We start from the raw sequence: 19,550 nt of genomic DNA on the forward strand, positions 1-19,550 counted from the left end.
ATTTTAAAAGTTGTAACTGATACAAATATTATCATGACTGCCATGCAGCTGTACTGCAACAAAATGTTACTGATAGAAATAATCAGAGGATACTCTTCATAAAAATAAGCTGCCATTCTAAATAATATATATATATACACACACTCCAACAGACAGTGTGGAAGGAGTCAAGAAACCTCTAATGACAATGTATGCCATGTGGTTTTCTCCTGTCTCTTATTCACTTGAGAGAAAATTTTCAGATTGGTTAAACCTGGTCAAAAATTATAATTATGGATCCAGTCATGGCTGTGATGAAAGCGGAGGTCCACATGGGTTTGGAATCAGGGTTTTAAGTTCTCCGTAGTGGGGTGGCTGCCTCAGAAGTACCACTCATCTCCAGCATGTTAAGGTTCATGTTCTACCTCTCTACAAAACCATGGCAGGAACCAGCAGCAAAAAGGTCCAATTTGCACAAGATACACTTTCCCCTGAAATTGTTTTCACGAGAAGGATGTTGCACGGCAGCTACAGCTGCAGGACCTTGCCATGTCAAAAGCAAGGGAGCTCATCGGGTAAGCTCAATGCTACACAGACCTTGAGAGACGATTCAAACAGACCGCCACTACCGCCAGCAAAACCCTAGCAAACTGAAAGTGTGGGTACACGAGCACACAGAAGTGACCGCTCTCACAGGTGCATCTCAGGTAAAGAACTGAGGAAGAGAAAGTAATAACAAAGGTATCAGGAAAGGGAATTTAAAGAATTGGGAACAGCATGGAAAGGGCATCAGGATCAGCAAGGGGGAGGAAAGACAGAAAGAGCAGATGGGAACTATTTTAGGTCCCTATAAACCACTCCCAGAGGTTCCTAAAAGGCAGACACCCACGCAGCCACGAACACAGCATGACTCTGCTCTTGTTTTTTAATACTGTGCAAAAATTACTAATGGCTGTCCTAGTCACAGGCTGGCTGAAGACCTGAAGATTTATGTAGGTGGAAATGACTGATAGCTTTTAAAAATTTGGTGAACCGAGGCAACTGGGAGATCTGGGAGGTGCAAGGTAAAAACAAACAAACAGAACCCCAACACAGCTGGTTTCAGACCTGACCATAAAGACAAGCAAACCAGGCAGCGATTGTCCCATTCTTTATGTGGACATTAGACATTTTACAAAGTACTGGCATTTCACGACAAACACTTTAAGAAGTGGCCGCATAATTCCTCTCTCCTCTGACTCATTCTCAACAGCTGCCCCTCTCTAAACAATTCTTCCCTGTGTCTCAGATGAGGACAGAAGGAAGATCGCTTCTATCTTTGTCCTCTGATCCAACCAACAAGAAGGGACGAAGTGGCACACTGTGTTAAACCCTTCCTTATTGTCATTAGGTAAAATTAAATCCTGCAGTGAGGTGTGGGGTATTTTCAAGTCACTTTCCCAGTCCTTAATCTACTCCTAATTAGATGGAAAAACCTCTGCCACAAAAGGACAGTTTCCTACACATCTTAACGGTCTGAATAACTCATGCTTTGTGCTGATCTTCCTGTATTTTGGGGAAAATCAAGAACATTAAGGTACTGCTTCTAGTCTTTTCCTTACCGTGCAGATTAGAAAGTTTTTAATATAATTTCACATTTCTTTCTGTAAATTGAACTGCCAATACAGGGAGAAGTCAGCTCCCCAGGGGAGCCTCTAGTGAGGAATCCCAGAAGGTCAGCATGGACAGAAAAAATAACTTTTTTTCTAATTAAATTCATTGAGATGAACCACATCCTAAGAAATTTCATATCCATACAGAAAGTCTGGTCAAAGCAAGGCAGTGCACACAAAGCTCCCAAATTGTAATCTAGCATCCAAGCTCTCCCTCTTCTCTCTGGTATAACTGATTTTTCTCCTTGCTTTTCACACATCGCAAATATTTGCCTCCTCTTTTGTCAAACCTCATCTCTCCCCTCTCAGAGGAAAACAGTTTTGCTGCAAATGCCCTCTACAAACCAGGCAGACTCAGTTCTGTACAGCCCCCCAGCTGGAGCTCACGCACACGCAGTGCTCTGCTCCCCCAGTCCCTGACCGATCCTGTACCTGCGGTTACAAACCGTTTCTTCAAGTTTTTCGTGACATACAGAGGGAAAAGACATTGAGACAGATTAATGGTGTCACGGGCATCAAAGAGTGTTTGTGGCAAGAGGTAGGAACAGGCAGCACAGTAGGAGAAGATGAAGAAAGCAGCAGCAGGTAGCATTAAGTAACTGCAGAGCAGCAGAGAAGGAAGTCTTTTCACAAAGGCAGCCAAGACACTAGAATTAGGGGGGTGGGAGGAAGGAGGGCAGCTCAGCCACAGAAAGAACTTGAATGGAAAACAGATTATCTCTTTAAATCATCTTTTAAATTAAAATAGTTTATTGGCCAGCAGAAAGCAGAGAGGAGACGAAAAGAAAGTGGGAAGCAGAAGAGTTGCTGCTCATCCAAAGCAGCATCGCAGTAGGAGATCATTTGCCTTCGTATCTAGAAATGGTCTGCACAACAAACGCGTGTGTTGTGAAGCCAAACAGCTTCTTCACCGAGACTGTCAGACTGCCCAACAACCACCGCTGTGTTCCCAGTACCGGCTATTTGCTACTGCTAGGCACTGGTATCCAAAACCATCATCAGGGGGGTGAGAACAGGCTGAAAGGTGGCAGAAAAAAATATTGGGGACCAGAGCTGGCAGAGGAGTCATCTTCTGGCCACCACTCCTCAGTAACATCTGAAAACATGGGTCAAAAAAACATGGAGAAAAAAAAAAAGGGCAAAGGAAAGAAGAGGTGCCTGGAGTACTCATCCTCCATTTACCCCTAACTACCAGACCAGGTACTTGTGAATATTGGTTGCTGAGTGTAAGTACAGTAACCTTCAGAAACAGAGAAATTAAGCCCCAGGAACTTTCTTATATATAATACAAGTGGAGGCAGCCTTCCCTTCCACACCGCGCCCTTTCTCCGCTAAAGGAAATGCCACCAGCGGCATTCTGCCCACAAGGTCTGGGGATTCCCTGCAAAGACATATTAGGAGAGAAACAAAATGCGGGTATGAATGAAAACAGGAACGTGACCTGAAATTACACAAAGGCGATGGCTGTTTCTTAGCATTTTATCATAAAAAAAGGTTGTCTAAGAATTAAAAAATAATAATTAAGAAGTTCTGCTATAAGAACACTGCACCATTTCTGCAGGAATATTGTCTGCCTTAGATACTGTATTAGTATTATAACTAAATCTTAGTCATTAGATCAATTACCAGATACACAATAGGGTTTTGTGGTGGTGGTGTGTTTTTTTTCCTGTTGTGTTGGTTTTTTTTTTGTAATTAATTAAGGTAATAAGAAAAGGTGCACCTTGTTCTTGTCTGACATTGAAGGCAATCAGAATAATAACAGAGCCAATTTGGTAAAATCTTTCCTCTAACTCTCTCTTGAATTAACCTTTCAATTCAAAAGATCCACCCAGGTGCAGTCAATCCCCAGGAAAACACAGCAAAGCAACACAGACATGGGCTCCGAAGACCAACTCTCTCATCCTCAAAGCAGCTGTCAATTACCTTAACTAACAAATGCAGATGCAAATGATATTCGGGGAAAGAAAAAAAAAAAAGCAAAGGTACTGAAAGGTAAGATCACAGAGTTTCACTCTGTACGTTCAGGATCCGTTTTTAATATGCCGTGTGGGGAATTAGGGCTGTTACTCTCATTAAGACTATCTGGAATCATATATCTAAATCCCCACGCAGCAAACTGGAAATATATATACCCCTCTGAGTATAACTAGAATTGCAACTGGATGACTAGTAATATATGTTTTTTCTATTATCCAAGCTGAAGAAAGACTTTAAAACTAATGAACAAAGACATGCAAGTGCAATGCCGTGGGAGATACAACAGAACAAAAACTCGAAGAAAGGGAAAGCAGAATGACGCTGTCAGTAAATTCAGTGAAGAGGTATCCGAGTTGTAAGAGCTCAGCTACCTATAGGAGAAAAAGTTAAGGAAGAAAATCATAATTGAATTTGGAGAGAAGTCATTTTTGCCTCTGTGCAAGAACCAAAAAGACAACAGTTCAATTCTTAAAGAATGACTTGGAGAAAATCATATGACACTGGAGGAGTTAAAAATATTCTGTAAAACCAAGACTAGGTTTTCAAAAGGTTGTTTTTTTTTTCCAAAAGAATCCTTGATCTCTGAGTAAAATGAGCATATTGTTTTACAGTAAAGTATCTTTTTACATTTTCCTCCCCTCCCTTCAGGGGGTTTTGCTAACAGGAAGTGACCTTGTATTAGAGCAGGTTAAGCTTGCCTTTCCTTGAAACATTGTCAATTCAGGCAAATATACACTTTTCCATTGTTATTACTTTTTTTTCCTTTTTTTTCCCCTTTACATCAGGATAAAGCAGCTTTTCATACTTTCATATAACTCTCTTCCTTGTATTTCACTGTCGATTTCTGACAATTCATGACAAAATGCTTCTTTGAAATGGCCAAAGCTCATCTTAGCAGATGCACAGCACAACAAATCCTCCACGACCACCAAGTAAGCCTGACAAGACATGGCTGGGGAAGAAGACACGCAGTGATGATTCGCTGTGTGTCTTTAATGAGATCAAGCATCACCACTATAGGCAGGCTCAACATTATACGCTATACACCAACTACTTTTTTTTTTTTTCCTACTCTCTTTTCTATTAGTAAAAGCCCCATGCCCTGGGCTGCTGAGCTCTCCCAGACCTCCGTAATGGGAGCTGACAATGCCAATACCCCAAGCAGACAAGATCAGCAATTAATTTACCTTAAATGTAAGAAACTTCTCCCATTTTGGAGATTTAGACCCAGGCCTGCGTAGGCGTAGGTTGTACGAGCAGCGATCCAAAATCCAAACCAAGACTGCAGCCTACTGATGACAAAGACTGATGACTCAATTCCTATCGTGCATCAAGCATTACCATTGCTAAGCCATACGGTCTTATAAGTAAACAGACTGCATCATCTCAACAGGCTGGTAACACAGAAAAATGGAAACACTGAGAGAAGTGACAATATTATTAGTTATTTCAGTGTTTGTCAAGGCATGGAAGATAGGAAGGATAATTTATCGTTCAGATCACAGCTGAGGAAAGGACATTGCTTTTAATCAGTCAACAAGCTACAGTCAGCAAGGAACTCTACAAAATTCAGACATTTTTACTAAAATTTCTGCTGATCAGCAGTGAGACCTATGCCCCAAACTGCCTTTTGATGTTTGTCAAATGGCTTGTTTGCAAGAGGCAGTGTCAGGACTGTTCAGCATTAACATCCACGGAAACTATCCGTGCTGCAAAAAGTCCTGACAAAAATGTAGCTCTGCCTGTGCTCCCTAATCAAAATGTAATACTTAACAAGGTTTACTTTTCAATAGAGAGCTGAGGCTGGATCCTGAAAAACAGGGCTTGGCCACATCCTCAGCTCCAGTTCTGGAGCTGTCATGACCGAAAGGCAAAGCAACTTTGCAAGCTTAACCAAAGAGAATCAGCCACGCTGTTACTCCCGGTGAAGATGTCATTGTACCTGTGTTAATGCTTCTTCAAACAACCCTGCCCAGCAAGGATGAAGCTTCATTATCTCTGCTATATCAATAACACCTCAAGCTAAAAGGCTAGATTAAAAAATTATCACTAATTTTGTTGTTGTTTTTCTAGTTATTTTCATTGGATTTTAAAATGATGTTGATAACTGTGGACACCTTTCTATGAAGGAAGATGCTGTCTTTTTCTTTGTAAAAGCTAATATTTGACTGTAGAAAGTTGTAATCATTTAAAAAGGAAAGCTTATCAAGTGTACCTAAGGGCTATTAGGCTTCAAACCTATAATCAGTCCAAAGTAGGAAGAGCTTCTTGATGTCAAGAAGCAGCTTGTTTACAGAAGGCTTTTGGCAAAATTAGAGTGTAGTCCAACCCTTGGCTTCGGAGCAAACAATCCCATAATGCGCTTAATCAACAACGCCTAGCAATAAGTCTCTTTGTGGCGACTTCCAATTTATTTTCTCAAAACACTTTACAAATAATTCATCAATCTTCTCTCTCGGTGTTAAATAAGCGGATGCCACTTTAAATATGGAGCTAATACCTAGCGATGTGGTGTTTAGGACAGGATGTGATGCACCGATTCCTACGGCGCACGGAGAAGCTTGGTGGAATAAGAGCGTAATTTGTAATGACTACAGCAGCCAAAAGGAAACGCTCCTGCCTGGCACCTGCAGGAGATCGTCTTACACTCTGACTCATGAGAGTGTGCGATTGCTGCAGAATATTTCAGTGGTCAGGAAATAATCCACCCACGTTATTTGATTCGACTGCCTGCACCAGTGCATTACCAATACCCAGCTAGTCAAGAACAGCGTTTGTATATTTTCTTAACATTTTTCCCCTTTGCTTCCTATGTGCTGGGACAGCATAAAAGGAAAAATATTCCCTTTTCATTAAACCTTTCATAGAATATCCTGAGTTGGAAGGGACCCACAACAATCACTGAGTCCAGCTCCTGAAACCTTGTATAATTTGGAGGTTGGTCAAGCACCTGATAATTATTTTCTCACTGACACAAATCGATCTTAGATTTTAGAGTCATACCTTGAATCATCATCTTTCTTGTCATGCCTTTTGGCTGTGCTACACCAAAACTGTGTCTTTAACAAACCACGGACTCCCAGGCAACTGGTCCTTAGAGGATCTCTGTTCATATTATTAACAACCAGATGAATGGCTATTGAAAAAACTTCAAAATTTGCTGCTGTACTTATGAGATGTTCTCTGTAACACCTGCATAACAAAATCTTGGAGTTGGATGTCCATGCTTGCATTTTAAGGATGTCATCTTAGAAGCTATCGCGTGCTATTGTAGTGATTCAAGAAGTAATCTGATGCAGTGTGACTTTTAAAAAAATATCAGGCTGATTTAAAACATTTAAATGGTGATTTGCAGAGTGAGAAATGCATCGACCACTTGGTATTCTCATCATGTCAAAGACACCTAGTGGTTCAGCTCTTTCTGATAATTTACCACAGCCAGACTGAGCCAAGTATTCATTTTGCAGACTGCAGAAGAGTTGCTCCTACATTAAACCAAGTGTGAAGAAAGGGAAAATTAGGCCCTTTACTCTAGTGGCATAATGCAGTCACCAAATACAGATAGTCCTTCTCTTTCTTTTAATCATTATTTTATTTATTTTAGTATCCAGTCCTCCACTGCTTTCCCTGAGGGCTGACAAGTGACTTGCCCCCTCCAGATCCTTTCACTTCAGATCGTCTCACATTTTTACCAACTCTGGCAGCCCAACACAGAAATGGTTTCTTCTTGTCTACTCTGAACAGGATGGAGAACAATAGAAAAATCCTTCACTTTCACGTACCAAAACCAGGAGGGCTTTACTTTAATTTGCGTCTTCAGCAGACAATGTGATTGTCTTGGGGAAAATAATGCTAACTCAGCAGGTTCGTTTCTGGAAATGCTGTCCATAATATCATTACGGACATATAATAACAAACCCCAAAGATCCACGGCTGCTTGTTGCCTGAAACTGCAGAGAAGTTGTTAAAGAAATTGCAACATAGATAACTATGAGTGTGCTAATCACAGCCAGGGTCACTGGGGCATCTAAGGAGCCACCACCGAAACACCAGTCCTGTCACTGGAAGCCAGCCTTGAGCATCATGTTGTCCCCATCACCTGTCACCTCCGATGGTAGCTGTCCAGGGTCAGTGTCCATACAATGGGGCATAAGGCCACGTCACTCTTCTGAGTCCCTGAGTTTTTCTACATGAGTGGACTAAGAAGGAATGCCACGCCACGCTGCTCCCTTGTTTTTCCTCTTAGACCCAGTGAGCCTCCTCACCCCTCCCTTTGTCACACCAGAGGATGGGGCAACTGGCAGCCAGTGTTTGAAACAAGGACCAAAGCTCAAGAGTTCACTCTGCAGAAGTGAAAAGAATATTCACTTTTTCAGTAGGGGGAGAATTTCACTTTTTTCACTGAGAATAGGGGACATCTTCTAAATAGGAATTAAAAAACTCCAAGATAACGAGGGGCCACTGCTATTGCTCATCACACAGGTTGGGGTCTGTGTGGAAGGGCAGCAGCATCTTCTAGAGTTACTCACAACTGAGGGCTGCAATTCCTCACTGAGTTTTCAACATCTATAATGACAAGTCCTCAACTTCTCAGCGTCTGATACAGCACATGAAGGTCACATTGCAGCGTGACAAAGATCCAATGACACAAAACGTCTAGACTAAAGAAAATTGACAACCTCCTCAATTTTAAATTTATACCAGATGAAGTGAAACATCAAAGGAGACCCTTCTAATAGGTTTTTTGGCATGTGGTCCTTTGTTCTTAACAAGTCAGCACCAGCTGCTATGTCCATAATGCCAAGTCAGTAATGTCCCCGGCCAGATTCTCGGCTGATGTAAATCAGCGTAGCTCCTCTGAAAGCAGATATTTCTATTGGTTGACATCAGCCAAAGATCTGACTCCTCGTGTTTAGCAGGTGCATGCTAAAGTAAAATCTTCTGTGACATATTTCACATTTCTCCTGTCTTTGCCATCACTACTGCTGTACACATTCTTGGGCTGGAGCGTTAATTAGCATCAGCTGTAGGTACTCAAGTTTCTATACAATAAATTCTACACTGTAAGGAACAACTTTCTTCTAATTATATCTTGTTTATATATAATACATATATACATCCATTCTAGGCTATTATGTGGTGACTTCCCATAAACAGAAGGTCAGGTGAGAACATCGGGTAGGCCACATTCATTCATTGCAACATTTCAACTGCTATTTAATAGTTGAAAATAAACACTACTAACACTCTTCAGCTTTAAGATTGCCGAGATTAGCCCATCCTGATTACCATGAGCATATATTAATTTAAAGGTGACCTCCAGATATTTGCCTGATATACAAATGTCTCAAATACCAGAAGCTTTCAATACATTTTTAAAACTAAAACATTGTTTTGCAGATAGCAGCATATTGAAATCCCACAGCACCCACTGTTTTGATTTTACTCCAATATAAGTATCAATACATATATATGCAGATATGAACACTATATTAAAAAAAAAAAAACAGCTCTTGAAACAAATTAAGATTTAGTTATTTCCTCCTTAGCAAACATTCTGCTAGATTCAGCACTTGTTATGAAACTCCTGTTTAAGAGGAAACAGAAGTCTATAACCATCTGGGTCCTTCAACACCCCAAAATACCAGATTCCACCTCAGTTTTCCCTACAAACTCTCTTGTATTGCTTTAATTAAGTAAATTACGCTTTCAAGTTACCTGATGTTCTCTCTGGGAAAAGATATAAGCAACTACACTACTAGCTAGCTCTTCTGTGTTGTTCAATGATTTAAATGTATTTTACCCCTCCTGAGCGCTGCCGGCCACCACTATTTATTCTCCATCCCTAAATTCTGCAGGAGACGGGGTGCTGGCAGCGCAGCCCCCCTGAGACTCCTCCGTGCCCAGCACACGCTGCCGCCCCCACCCACAGTCACAACCGTCCCCATTGCATCACATTCACCTCCAAACGCTGACGCACGAGCACATCATAATCCTCATTCCCCACTTCAGCTATCTTACGAGCACGGTGAGCGCTGCATCCTCCTTGCTCTCCACAGCTGAGCATAGGCTGTGACAGCCCAGGCAGCACCCACCACCTCAGCTGGATTTAAATTTCTCACCATCACAGCTACTTTTCCTTAATAACACTACCTGGCAGTTCTGGGCACGTCAACAAAAGAAAAACACAGGTGTAGACATTATAAGAGCCGAAGTGCTAGCAGAAATCATCTATAATAAAACTTTGTTTATAACAAAGCTGAGGTTTGCGAAGGTCCTCAGGCATCAAGACATTTATGATGATCTAAGCTTAAACAGATAAATTCAGATGTTGGCTATGTAAGATTTATAAAAGTGATGATTTTGTCCAATCAAGAGGTTAAAATGAAAGTAAATGTGCCCCTTTTCCTTCTCCTTGCTCCTTTTTAATAATTCAGTATAGCATCAAGTAGGTAATATATCATAAAAGATGGATAGAAAACTAGATATTCATGTGGAATATATTCTTCATGAAGGGTAGGTGAGAAATTAAGATTAAAAATGCTCCTGTCTTCAACAGAAACAAGACTAATCTTTTCATTTTTAACTTACCTTGTGTTTATGAGACATTAGCTACAGACAGTAAAGGAAATTGCTGCATTGACTTAAAAGCGGCGTTAGCAAGTTCTGACAGCTTGTTAGAAGTGGTGATTGAAGGCCAGGTGATCCACATCGACTGCCTGTGGCGAGGTCCTCAAGGAGCCTGGCCCAGGCTTATGTTCGGCTGTATCTCTCTGAGGGGGCTCCTGTGGTTCGCAGTGGGGACATTTCTCATTAGTGGTCACACATGCTCCTTAAGTTGCCCACAAGATTTAGATGCTGACCACTCATTTAAAGTGAATGCAATTACCTCCTACATCTCTATGCCCTCCCACAGCTGAAGACTGACTTCACACGCAACCTGGATTTTCCATGGCTTAGAGTCCAATTTCTTGCTGGCTAATGGAAGTGAAGCACCTAAAGCAGCGGAGCCAGTGGAAGGCACAGTCCGTAGTGATGAAGTCACAAGGTTATAATCCATCCTTGGGATGATATAACGCAAGGCATGGCTTTGAATGCTAACTAAGACCGAGAGTTTGGGATTTCTAGGTATAATTACCAACCATGAGCAGAGCCCAGGATTTACATTTCATAATATGCCTAAAATATCCTTCTGATGTGTGGTAAGATGTGGAAATATATACCTCTGGAGATTATCTGACCCAACCTCCTGCTGAAAGAAGGGCCTTTGGTTAGGTTATCCAGGCCCATGTAAAGCCAAGTCTTGAACATTTGGATTTCAACATGAAATAGTATGAGTAATACTATAAGAAGAGTCGTCATTACTTTAGTGAAGTCACATGAAAAATTAGGAAAAGGCACTCCAAAGAAACCATGACACAACCAGCCCCATAGGAAACAGCAAAGCTGGCCCCTGTGAAACAGAAGTATGGGGGTGCTCATTCCTCTTCAGGTACTAATAAGTCAGCCTATACATCCTGGAAACTGCATTTACAGATTTCATACAGAAAAGTCTATTTTTCTATTTTTTGGCCATGGTGATATTATTACCACTTGAATTTCTGCTGGCAGGAAGCTATTGCCTACAGCTGCAAACTAATATAAACTCAAACTTTCTGGGTCATCAGAAATGTGACGGACAAAGAGCTCTCTGCAGTTACTTCATCCATAAGATAATTACATTAAAGTATTAACATGGTGTCAAAAGTTGTTTGTTGCCTCTTCTTTGCTAGTTCTTCCTTCTTCTTAAACATTTAATTTCACAGACACTTAATTGCATAAACATATAACAGACCTTAACATGAATGGATTTGAACTAGTAAACGTTGGAGGAAAAAGTACCTAAAAAGTACCTGGGACTCTGTAGTGGTATAAGAGACTTTGCTGATGGGGCAGTTGTCACTTTGCTGTGCTCGTAAAGCAGCATCATGCTATACAGGTCTTGCAATTTTGAGCTCTATACACAGAAATGCCAAAGCACAAAGCAGGAAAATAAGTTTCCCATTACAGCTTTTATGCCTTTAGATAACTAAAACTAGTCTAGAAAAAATAAAAATAAAAAAATAAAAATAAAAATCTGTAGGACCATACCAGATTTACAGCAGAAAGGAATATTGGACCTAACAGATCCCCCTCTCAGTTCATTGGTTTTTCAAACGAAGGAGAACTCAGTTTTTCATTTTCTCCCAGGTTAAAATTGTACCAAATGCCTTTCATTTTAATGTGCAGTGTGGATGTCTCATGAATTTAACTGGGTTTCTCGTGATCTGTCACATTTAATGGCTGACAGCTATGCAAGAGCTCATTACTTTGGGAATCCTGGTGAGAAAGGCTGTTCTTTTGAAGCATTATACTGGCTGTTTATACAAATTTCACACAGGAAAGTTGTAGTAAGCTGATAAACACCTTCTTATATACTACAAAAGGTCTGATCAAGAGAAGCATATATCTTTACATTCTGCATTATTGCTTACACAAATGGTGGAAGCAGTTAAGAAGGTAACACTTCCCATATTTATTTACACCTGTATTCTTGTGTACACAAATGGTGGAAGTCGTTTTTCAAAAACCAGAATTTCTCAGCCAGTTACCTCACTTATTTCCTTTTTTCAGTAAAACTGGTGAACCACGAGCAATCTTCTATTTCACTTTCTAGTTGCTTCTAGTAAAAGTGATCCTTTTACAGTGACCACTGTATAACCAAGCCCACGACAAATCTCAATGTTATTCTAATCCTTGTTTCTGTGATGCATCACGGGGAGACCTTGGGTGCTGCTGAACAAAGCCTTGAATACATAGTACTGCCTATGAAAATTTCAGAAGGGCATAGTTACTTTAAATTAGGCTACTATGTAATGAAGTTTCTCGGTGGAAGGCTCTGAACTTGCTGATAATTTTCTTTAGGGTTAAAACAGGAGGCCTCTGAATAAAGCAACGTCTTCTCACTATTCGTTTCTTGATAATTGCAAGAACAGCAAGTGCAGAAGTAACAGCAAGGTGAAAAGGAATTGCAGGGCCCAGGTTTTATACCTTGCTCCAGCCCGTCAGACAGCGTGCAACTCCTCATCTTTCTCTTTTTTTCCGTTTATAAACTGGTAGGATGTGGGTACAAATGAAATTTAGGAGATAGCTTATGCTCACATACTGGCCCTTAGATGAAAAAGGATGTGTAAGTACAAGGTAATTGCAATTAATTGTAGCCCAAGGTCGCAGGATACACATGGGGTAAGTTTCAACCTTAGTGCCTTTGGTAAAAAGCAGACTCATTGACATTCTTCCCATCCACGCACCCTTTCTGGTGAGTCAATAAACTCAGCTGTGGTTATTCAAGTGCACTGTAAAATAGCTGCTGCAGTCCAGTGCAGCAGAAGCTATACCACTCTGGGCACAAAGCAATCCCCACGGTATCTTTCCCTTTCCTGAGAGCAACATTGCGAAAAAAATTTTATGTTTGCAAAATGCTTGGAGATATATGGAACAAATGTGCTAAAGATTTGCAAAACATTTACCTGGAGCCATCACTTACAAACACCTAGGCTTATTACTATGGCCTTCTAAATAAAAAAAATCCAAAAGCAATATCATTTTTAGTTGTAAGGAGCACAAAACCAAGTTCAGTACAGCAACCGCATTCTTAATCTCACATCTTGAAATTCAGCCCTTCCAGAAAGACAATTATTTTCGGGGCTAAGCGCTTGCATGTTGCTGAGAGAAAAATAAATAAATTACTCTTATAAATGGCTAAAATAGAGGTTTCATGCTGAAAACACAGGCAGAGTTTTCTCTATCATCTGGTGAACAGCATGCATCACTAGCATGGCAAATATATTCATAGTAGTCCTGGAACTGAAAATGTCTGGGTTGTGCTCTGACTCAGCATGCCTTTGCAGAAGCAGATTACTGTTATCTGCTCACGTAAAATCATTGTGGTGGGTCTGTTCCAGCCTGAACCTCTGCTCCACCGGACTGAGGTTTATGGAAATTACTTACCTGCCTCATCACTTGAATTAGGAAGATGGAAAGAAAATGTAGTGTGATAGCTGCCAGACTGCTTATCGTCATGTTGCTTTGTTGTTATGGTATTAGGTCCTTTGGGTATATCAAACGCTCGAAGTCCAGAGGCACAGACACTTTTCAAAGGGTATTTAGTACCCAAATAGCCTTCATTTGTTGTCTGTTTATTAATTACATTATTTTCTGTTAAACCTGCACTCAAGTTTGTTCTGAGTGGAGTCTTGTTTTCTCTTAGGAGCTTTGCGTGAAGCATCTCCTCTGTTGGTTCTCCATTAGCTATGCCATCTACTCCATCTGCTGTTAATCTAGACGAACTACAGTTTATATTGAAGGACAATGTCGATCTATGCATTTTTTGGCATTTAATTTGAGGCTGGACAAGGCACATGTTGAGTGACTTGTCTACGTAATAGATAGTATTTGGACACTGCTGAGAAACCTGAAGGTGGACAGATGAGATGAACGAAGGCAGTACTTTCTCTCTCCCATCGCTGCTTTGAAGACCCACACCCTTCTCCTTGTTTCTGTGGCTGGAAAACCTCTCACGCAGCTCTTCACCTGATTTTGAGCAACATTCAGAAGCCTTTGATGGAGTGACATTTTGGTTTGCTTGGCCAGGTGGAGGCCGGTGGGGGGGGTCAACAGGGACCTTGCTCAACGTGGGGGACACAGCATGGGGCTCTGGCACGGCCCTGGATCTCCACGCTGGGTCACTGGAGCCCGCAGCGACACGTCTGGCTGTAATAGTTATGGAGGCAAACCCTTTCCACCGGTTCTGACGTTGTTTTTCATTTGTGGTGGGAGAGTCCAGCGAAGAGGTGGTGTCATCTAAGGATGCCTGAATTTCTAATCTGCTGGGAAGTACCATAAAGGCACTGTTAACGTTGACTGAACCACGGTTAGCCAAAGATTGCTTCAGGTGATAAGCACTGGGCTGTGGGATCACAGACTGCATCAGCAAAGAAGACCAATTTTCTTTTGATTTATTCTCATCAATCATCTGTGAAATGACTATTGATGAAATCAGTTTTGTACTTGTTGATGACAGAGATTCCTGCAAATGAAAAGATCCAAATTATCAAAATATGCCATCATAATATATCTAAACTATTTCTCATCTACCATATATTACCATTGTTCAAAATATCTTGTTAACTTTCTATTCGTATTAGGTTTTCTCTCCCCTCATTTTAAAATACACACTCTTGAAATCAGCTCTGCATTGTCTGGGAGGTTTCACTGAAAAACTCATCCAATGTAAAAATATATATATATATATATTTGTGAATTAAAAAGGCCCATGCGTGTCATCATGTGCTGGAGAGAGCACATGGGCATCGGGGTCATGGCTGCTCTACAACCTCACCAGTTAAGAGCATGGAAAAGCTTCTCCTTGGTCCCTTCACAAAAGTGATATAATTTCCTACAAGGGCTACAAGTGCTATTTTAATTCATCAGTTCCTTCTTGCCTGTCATTACTTATTGGCACCTATTAACTGTAAAACCACATATGTCCAAGTTTGACTGACAGTGGCCCAAGTCCATGTGTCTGACCATGACAGTAAACATCTTGATAGACCATACATTACTTCACTTGATGTGACAAAAGGGATGTTTGTATGTTAAAGATATCCAACAGAGAGTAAACCTGAGCTTAAAATCTCCTGACATTATCATCCACAAAGTTGGTCATATAGGTCACATGCAATAAAGCAACTCTTCGGTGCTGTAAATTGGCTAATTAAATTGCTCCTGACCCATGCTCCTAGATCTCCTGATCCTGACAGAAAATAAATAAATAAATAAAATAAAATAAAATAAAATAAAATAAAATAAAATAAAATAAAATAAAATAAAACCACCACTGAATTGTCATTCAAAATCTGAGGATTTTCTCCATGATGAAAGCTCACTCAAGTTCGTTCAGGGTTTAGGTGCCATTTGCTAGCCTGGACTGCTGCTGCTTATTGTGCATTCATCTCAGATCATATCTGAGCACCTACATCATCTGCTAATCAATGCCAGTGCTTAATAAGTATTTCACCCTGCACTGAAGCCCAAGAGGAAAACCATTTCTGAGCTCCTGTCCCCCATGCATGGAAATAACACAGAATAATGTCTCCTTTGTAGCTCTTGGGAAGGCTGATTTGGGAACCCTAATATGTAGAGTTAGATTAAGAGTTTATTAACGAGGTGAAACGTCAGGTAAATTTTATCAACTCTTTAAACCAGCTGCCTGTGGTTTTGACAATTCAATAATTTCACAGCCCTAGGGAAAGCATTTTCTTCCTTCTTTGTTTCTTTCACGGCTTGTAACAACATTTGCCTTATATTTTCAGCACTGCATTTACTTCTACCTACAGGTTTAAGATCTTTGCATAGCTTCCAAAGTTCTTGACTTCCCTGAGATTTTTACAGGTCACGGAAGGAGACTGTTCCTTGAAATACTTTATTCTGTGGATGCAACTCTTGCTGCAGTAGTTGATTTGACTTTTTTTTTCTTTTGTTAAGGGCTGTACAGTTGGAAACTTCTTGCAAAAGTCCAAAGGCATGTCAAAAATGTTCTCTATTAGCTTCAAATTCAAATATTAGATAACTCACTTCTGCTTGAGTATACATACTATTCCCTCCTCCCAACCTTTGGCAAAGAAATGAATCTTTAAGGTTTGACCAGCTGTCCTATGCTCACTGGGAGTTTTCAAGCCTCACTGCATCTTGTGAAAAAAATATGCACTAACACCGAGTAATTGTGGTGAACTGAAAACCCCAGGCTTTATCTAGAGAACATCTGAGACAGAGTGTACTGATACTTGGGATACCACTTAATTTAGTCTCCTGAGAGGTTTTTAACAACCTTTTTCCCCCCACAAAACAAGCATCTGTTTTCCTCTCCAAGAGCACACAGAACTGCAGCCTCCTAGACATCATTTTATTTGTTTTTTTTTGGCTCCCTAAGCTGAGCCCAGTTAAACAAAACCAAGTCCAAACACACTGCTCAGCCACCAGTGACTGTTTTTAAACCCAAATGCATTCTGCTGACTGTTATCTACCCATTACTTATTTATCATACCTCCACGGAGCTTGATTTTCTCTCTGCAGCACTCTCCTGCTGGAGGCCCGTGCATGTCCTGTTACTGCCCCACTGTTTTTGTGCTGCTCCTGGGAAACAAATGCAGGGAAAGAAACGTTATCATCAGCGTCCTGGAGGAGATGAGTGATAAAGTGTGGTTTCAAACCAAGCACAGGCAGGAGGGAAAAAGCTCTGGTAAGTGATCCGATTGCCCTGGGAGCTGGTTACAGGGGCGATTGCATTTCTCCTCCTTCCCAGGAGAGGAGCTTGAAACACTGCTGGGATCCTGTTGTGAAGAGGTGTTTGGGGACAGTCTCGCAATCTGTTCAGGGCTGATCACAGCTTGAATCTCTCTGCTGCTGGTTTACCTGGCTTTAGGCATGTGTCCGGAGTAATTAGGGGAGATGCAAAACAAGGGCTTCAACACATTTCGCTTTTGCCTGGTTTGCGGAACCCAAGAGCACAAATGAGCACATTAATGAACTGGATGCTATGAGATCCGTTTCATTTGGACTAAGTCACATTTAAACAACTACAGTAATTTTCAATCATATTCACAAGCTACATGATAACGTCTCCAGCTGAGTGATTCCTCTTACATCATTACACCAACCTCTAACTTTGTGATCAGCTTTTGTTTCCTGTGAGGGCTAGCTCTGCTACAGCCTTTTACAAAGAACTAATTGTCATATAACAGAGAGTCTAGGACACTGTAACGATGTATTACGTTTGCTGTCAGTACTTCTGCCAGAAATTGTTACTTTCTATTTGGTAAATTCTCTATTTGGATGGAAATCTCCTGACATTACTGGCTATTTCTTTATATCAACAAGTCACGCTACTGGTAAGATTTTATTTGTCTTTTTCTTTAACGTAGTCTGTCTGCCACAAAGGTTGATTTTTTTTAGCAAGCAGAATTTTTCAGTTTATATGTAACAATACATTAACAAATAAATATAAATCAGTACCCTTTTAAAAAGTGCCCATTAAACCATACCCACCACAGCAGGTTTTATGCGTAACTTTCTGTACAGCTAAGGAGTAGAAGCGAAAGAGGGGGAAGGTGTCAGGTCTATCCCACACCAACTGATTTCCTTGAGTCCCACCATGAGACAGCAATCACAAAACACTAACAGGTTGATGAACTTCCTGCTTTAATAAAGTACACTTTAATATTTTGCTGGCACAGCTCTGAGGCACCAGTGCCACTGTGTACATACATAGCTGGTATGAAAAAAAAAAACAAAAACAAAAACAACAGAGGTTTGCTCTTGTCATTGAGCAAAAGAAGGTCCTAAGCAATGGAGAAAATATCTGGACTCGTTAGCCACAGTATGGGGAAAAAAAGACTCCAGGACATAGCTGGAATGGAAGGGCTGCTGTACGTTTTTTTGGCAAAGAAATAACACGTAGTTGAAATCAGTGAAAATGCAGTGAACCTGACCTAGCACTGGATCACGGTACCTGCTGGTACAAATCATGGGTGAGATGCCCTTGGAGCCTGCTCCCCATTGTTGTGATGCATGGCAAAAAGGAGGTGCTGCTCCTTCAGGGAAGGACCAGAAAGACGGGTCCTGAAGGGACAAAGTCCACCCATGTCCACAAGGAGCAGAGAGTGGTAACTGCTGGGTGGGCTGCATGGAAAGGCATTGTCAGCATGTCAGGGTCCTGCTGAATTACACGTGAATACTTTTGCAATGAAAACCTGCCACATATGGTGTCTTTCCTACTTTTTTTTAAACAACTAAATAGGAAATAACTTGCAGAGAAGGATAAAGAAGAAATTGTTGGATTGAGTTAAGGCAAGACCTCAAGAAATCCAGAGGTTTCACAAACAAAGCGGATGTAATTAAGGCAACATCTTTGCTATCAACATTTTCCTCAAATAGTTTACAGTAAGAAAACCACAGTTGTCTCAGGTCAAACAGAGAAGCTACAACAGGAGAACATCAACTTGCGAATGTCAAGAAGCGTGCAAAGAAATCCAAAATTCTGGCTTGAGATAAATCAGACCTAGAAAGATGTTTTGCCAGATGGTCTTTCATGAGTTTCATTCAAATGCATTTTCAGCACAAGAGAAATTACTGAATACCACAGGGTCAAGCAAGAACAAGTTGTCAAAGTCCACAGAGTAAATTATGTATAATCTGTAAATTATTCTTAAAAATGTAACCTCCTGTGATAGCGATCGGTAAGACCTTCCGATTTCACACAGACCTTTTGAAGCAGCTCAGTTAATTCTTAATCATTTAACCTTAAAAACTAGCTGTTTCTGGAGCAGGAGATATAGGAAGAAGTGAGGTGGGAAGAGAAGGAAATATGTATTTTCTTTGCTAAATCATCCAGAGAGGAGTTTTGCATTGTATTTTGTATCCTATCCTGTTCAACAACATTCTCATGTTACTATGGGAATCCTATTGTTGAAAAACACTCAAACTTTTGGCAAGTCATTTAATCTGGTTGCTGAAATAGATTAAATGACAGTGGTGGCAAAATCTCCGGTAACTTCCCCATTATTAAGTATAATCTTGGAAGTTTCAGATTTGTTAATTAATGTCATTGGAACAAGCAAAAATCCTTGAAAAAAGAGCTTGAATCTTTGGAATGAAGACTCTTCAGAGAGCACAAGGGTTTAGCTGAGATGTGTCCTACGCAGAGTTTTCATGCAGATTCTCATTGCTGACAAAACACACAGCACTGTAACTCTTGTTACACAATGAAACGCAAAGTTCAGTCTTTCCTTGGTGAAAAAGATTGAAAGAAATGGCATTTCAAGTGCTTTCTGTCTCTGTGGGGAGAACGAGAAACTTATTTCT

The 19,550-nt window shown here is 40.7% G+C and overlaps 1 protein-coding gene across 5 annotated transcripts in view; it reads right to left on the reverse strand.

The window, feature by feature from the left end:
* LOC310902892 ((E2-independent) E3 ubiquitin-conjugating enzyme FATS) overlaps positions 1-19,550 on the reverse strand; it is a 65,183-nt gene that overhangs the window by 16,281 nt on the left and 29,352 nt on the right. For all 5 annotated transcript variants that reach the window (XR_014587058.1, XM_083845117.1, XM_083845120.1 and 2 more), the window contains exons 2-3: positions 16,735-16,823; positions 13,641-14,718 (exon numbers count right to left, since the gene is read on the reverse strand). Coding sequence is in view for 4 of the 5 variants with exons in the window: in XM_083845117.1 (XP_083701243.1) it covers positions 13,641-14,718; positions 16,735-16,823 (1,167 nt within the window). In the remaining variant the exon portion in view is untranslated. The remainder of the gene's footprint in view (positions 1-13,640; positions 14,719-16,734; positions 16,824-19,550) is intronic.

This window comes from Anser anser (genome assembly GCF_964211835.1).
Source record: "Anser anser genome assembly, chromosome: 7".
NCBI lineage: Eukaryota > Metazoa > Chordata > Aves > Anseriformes > Anatidae > Anser > Anser anser.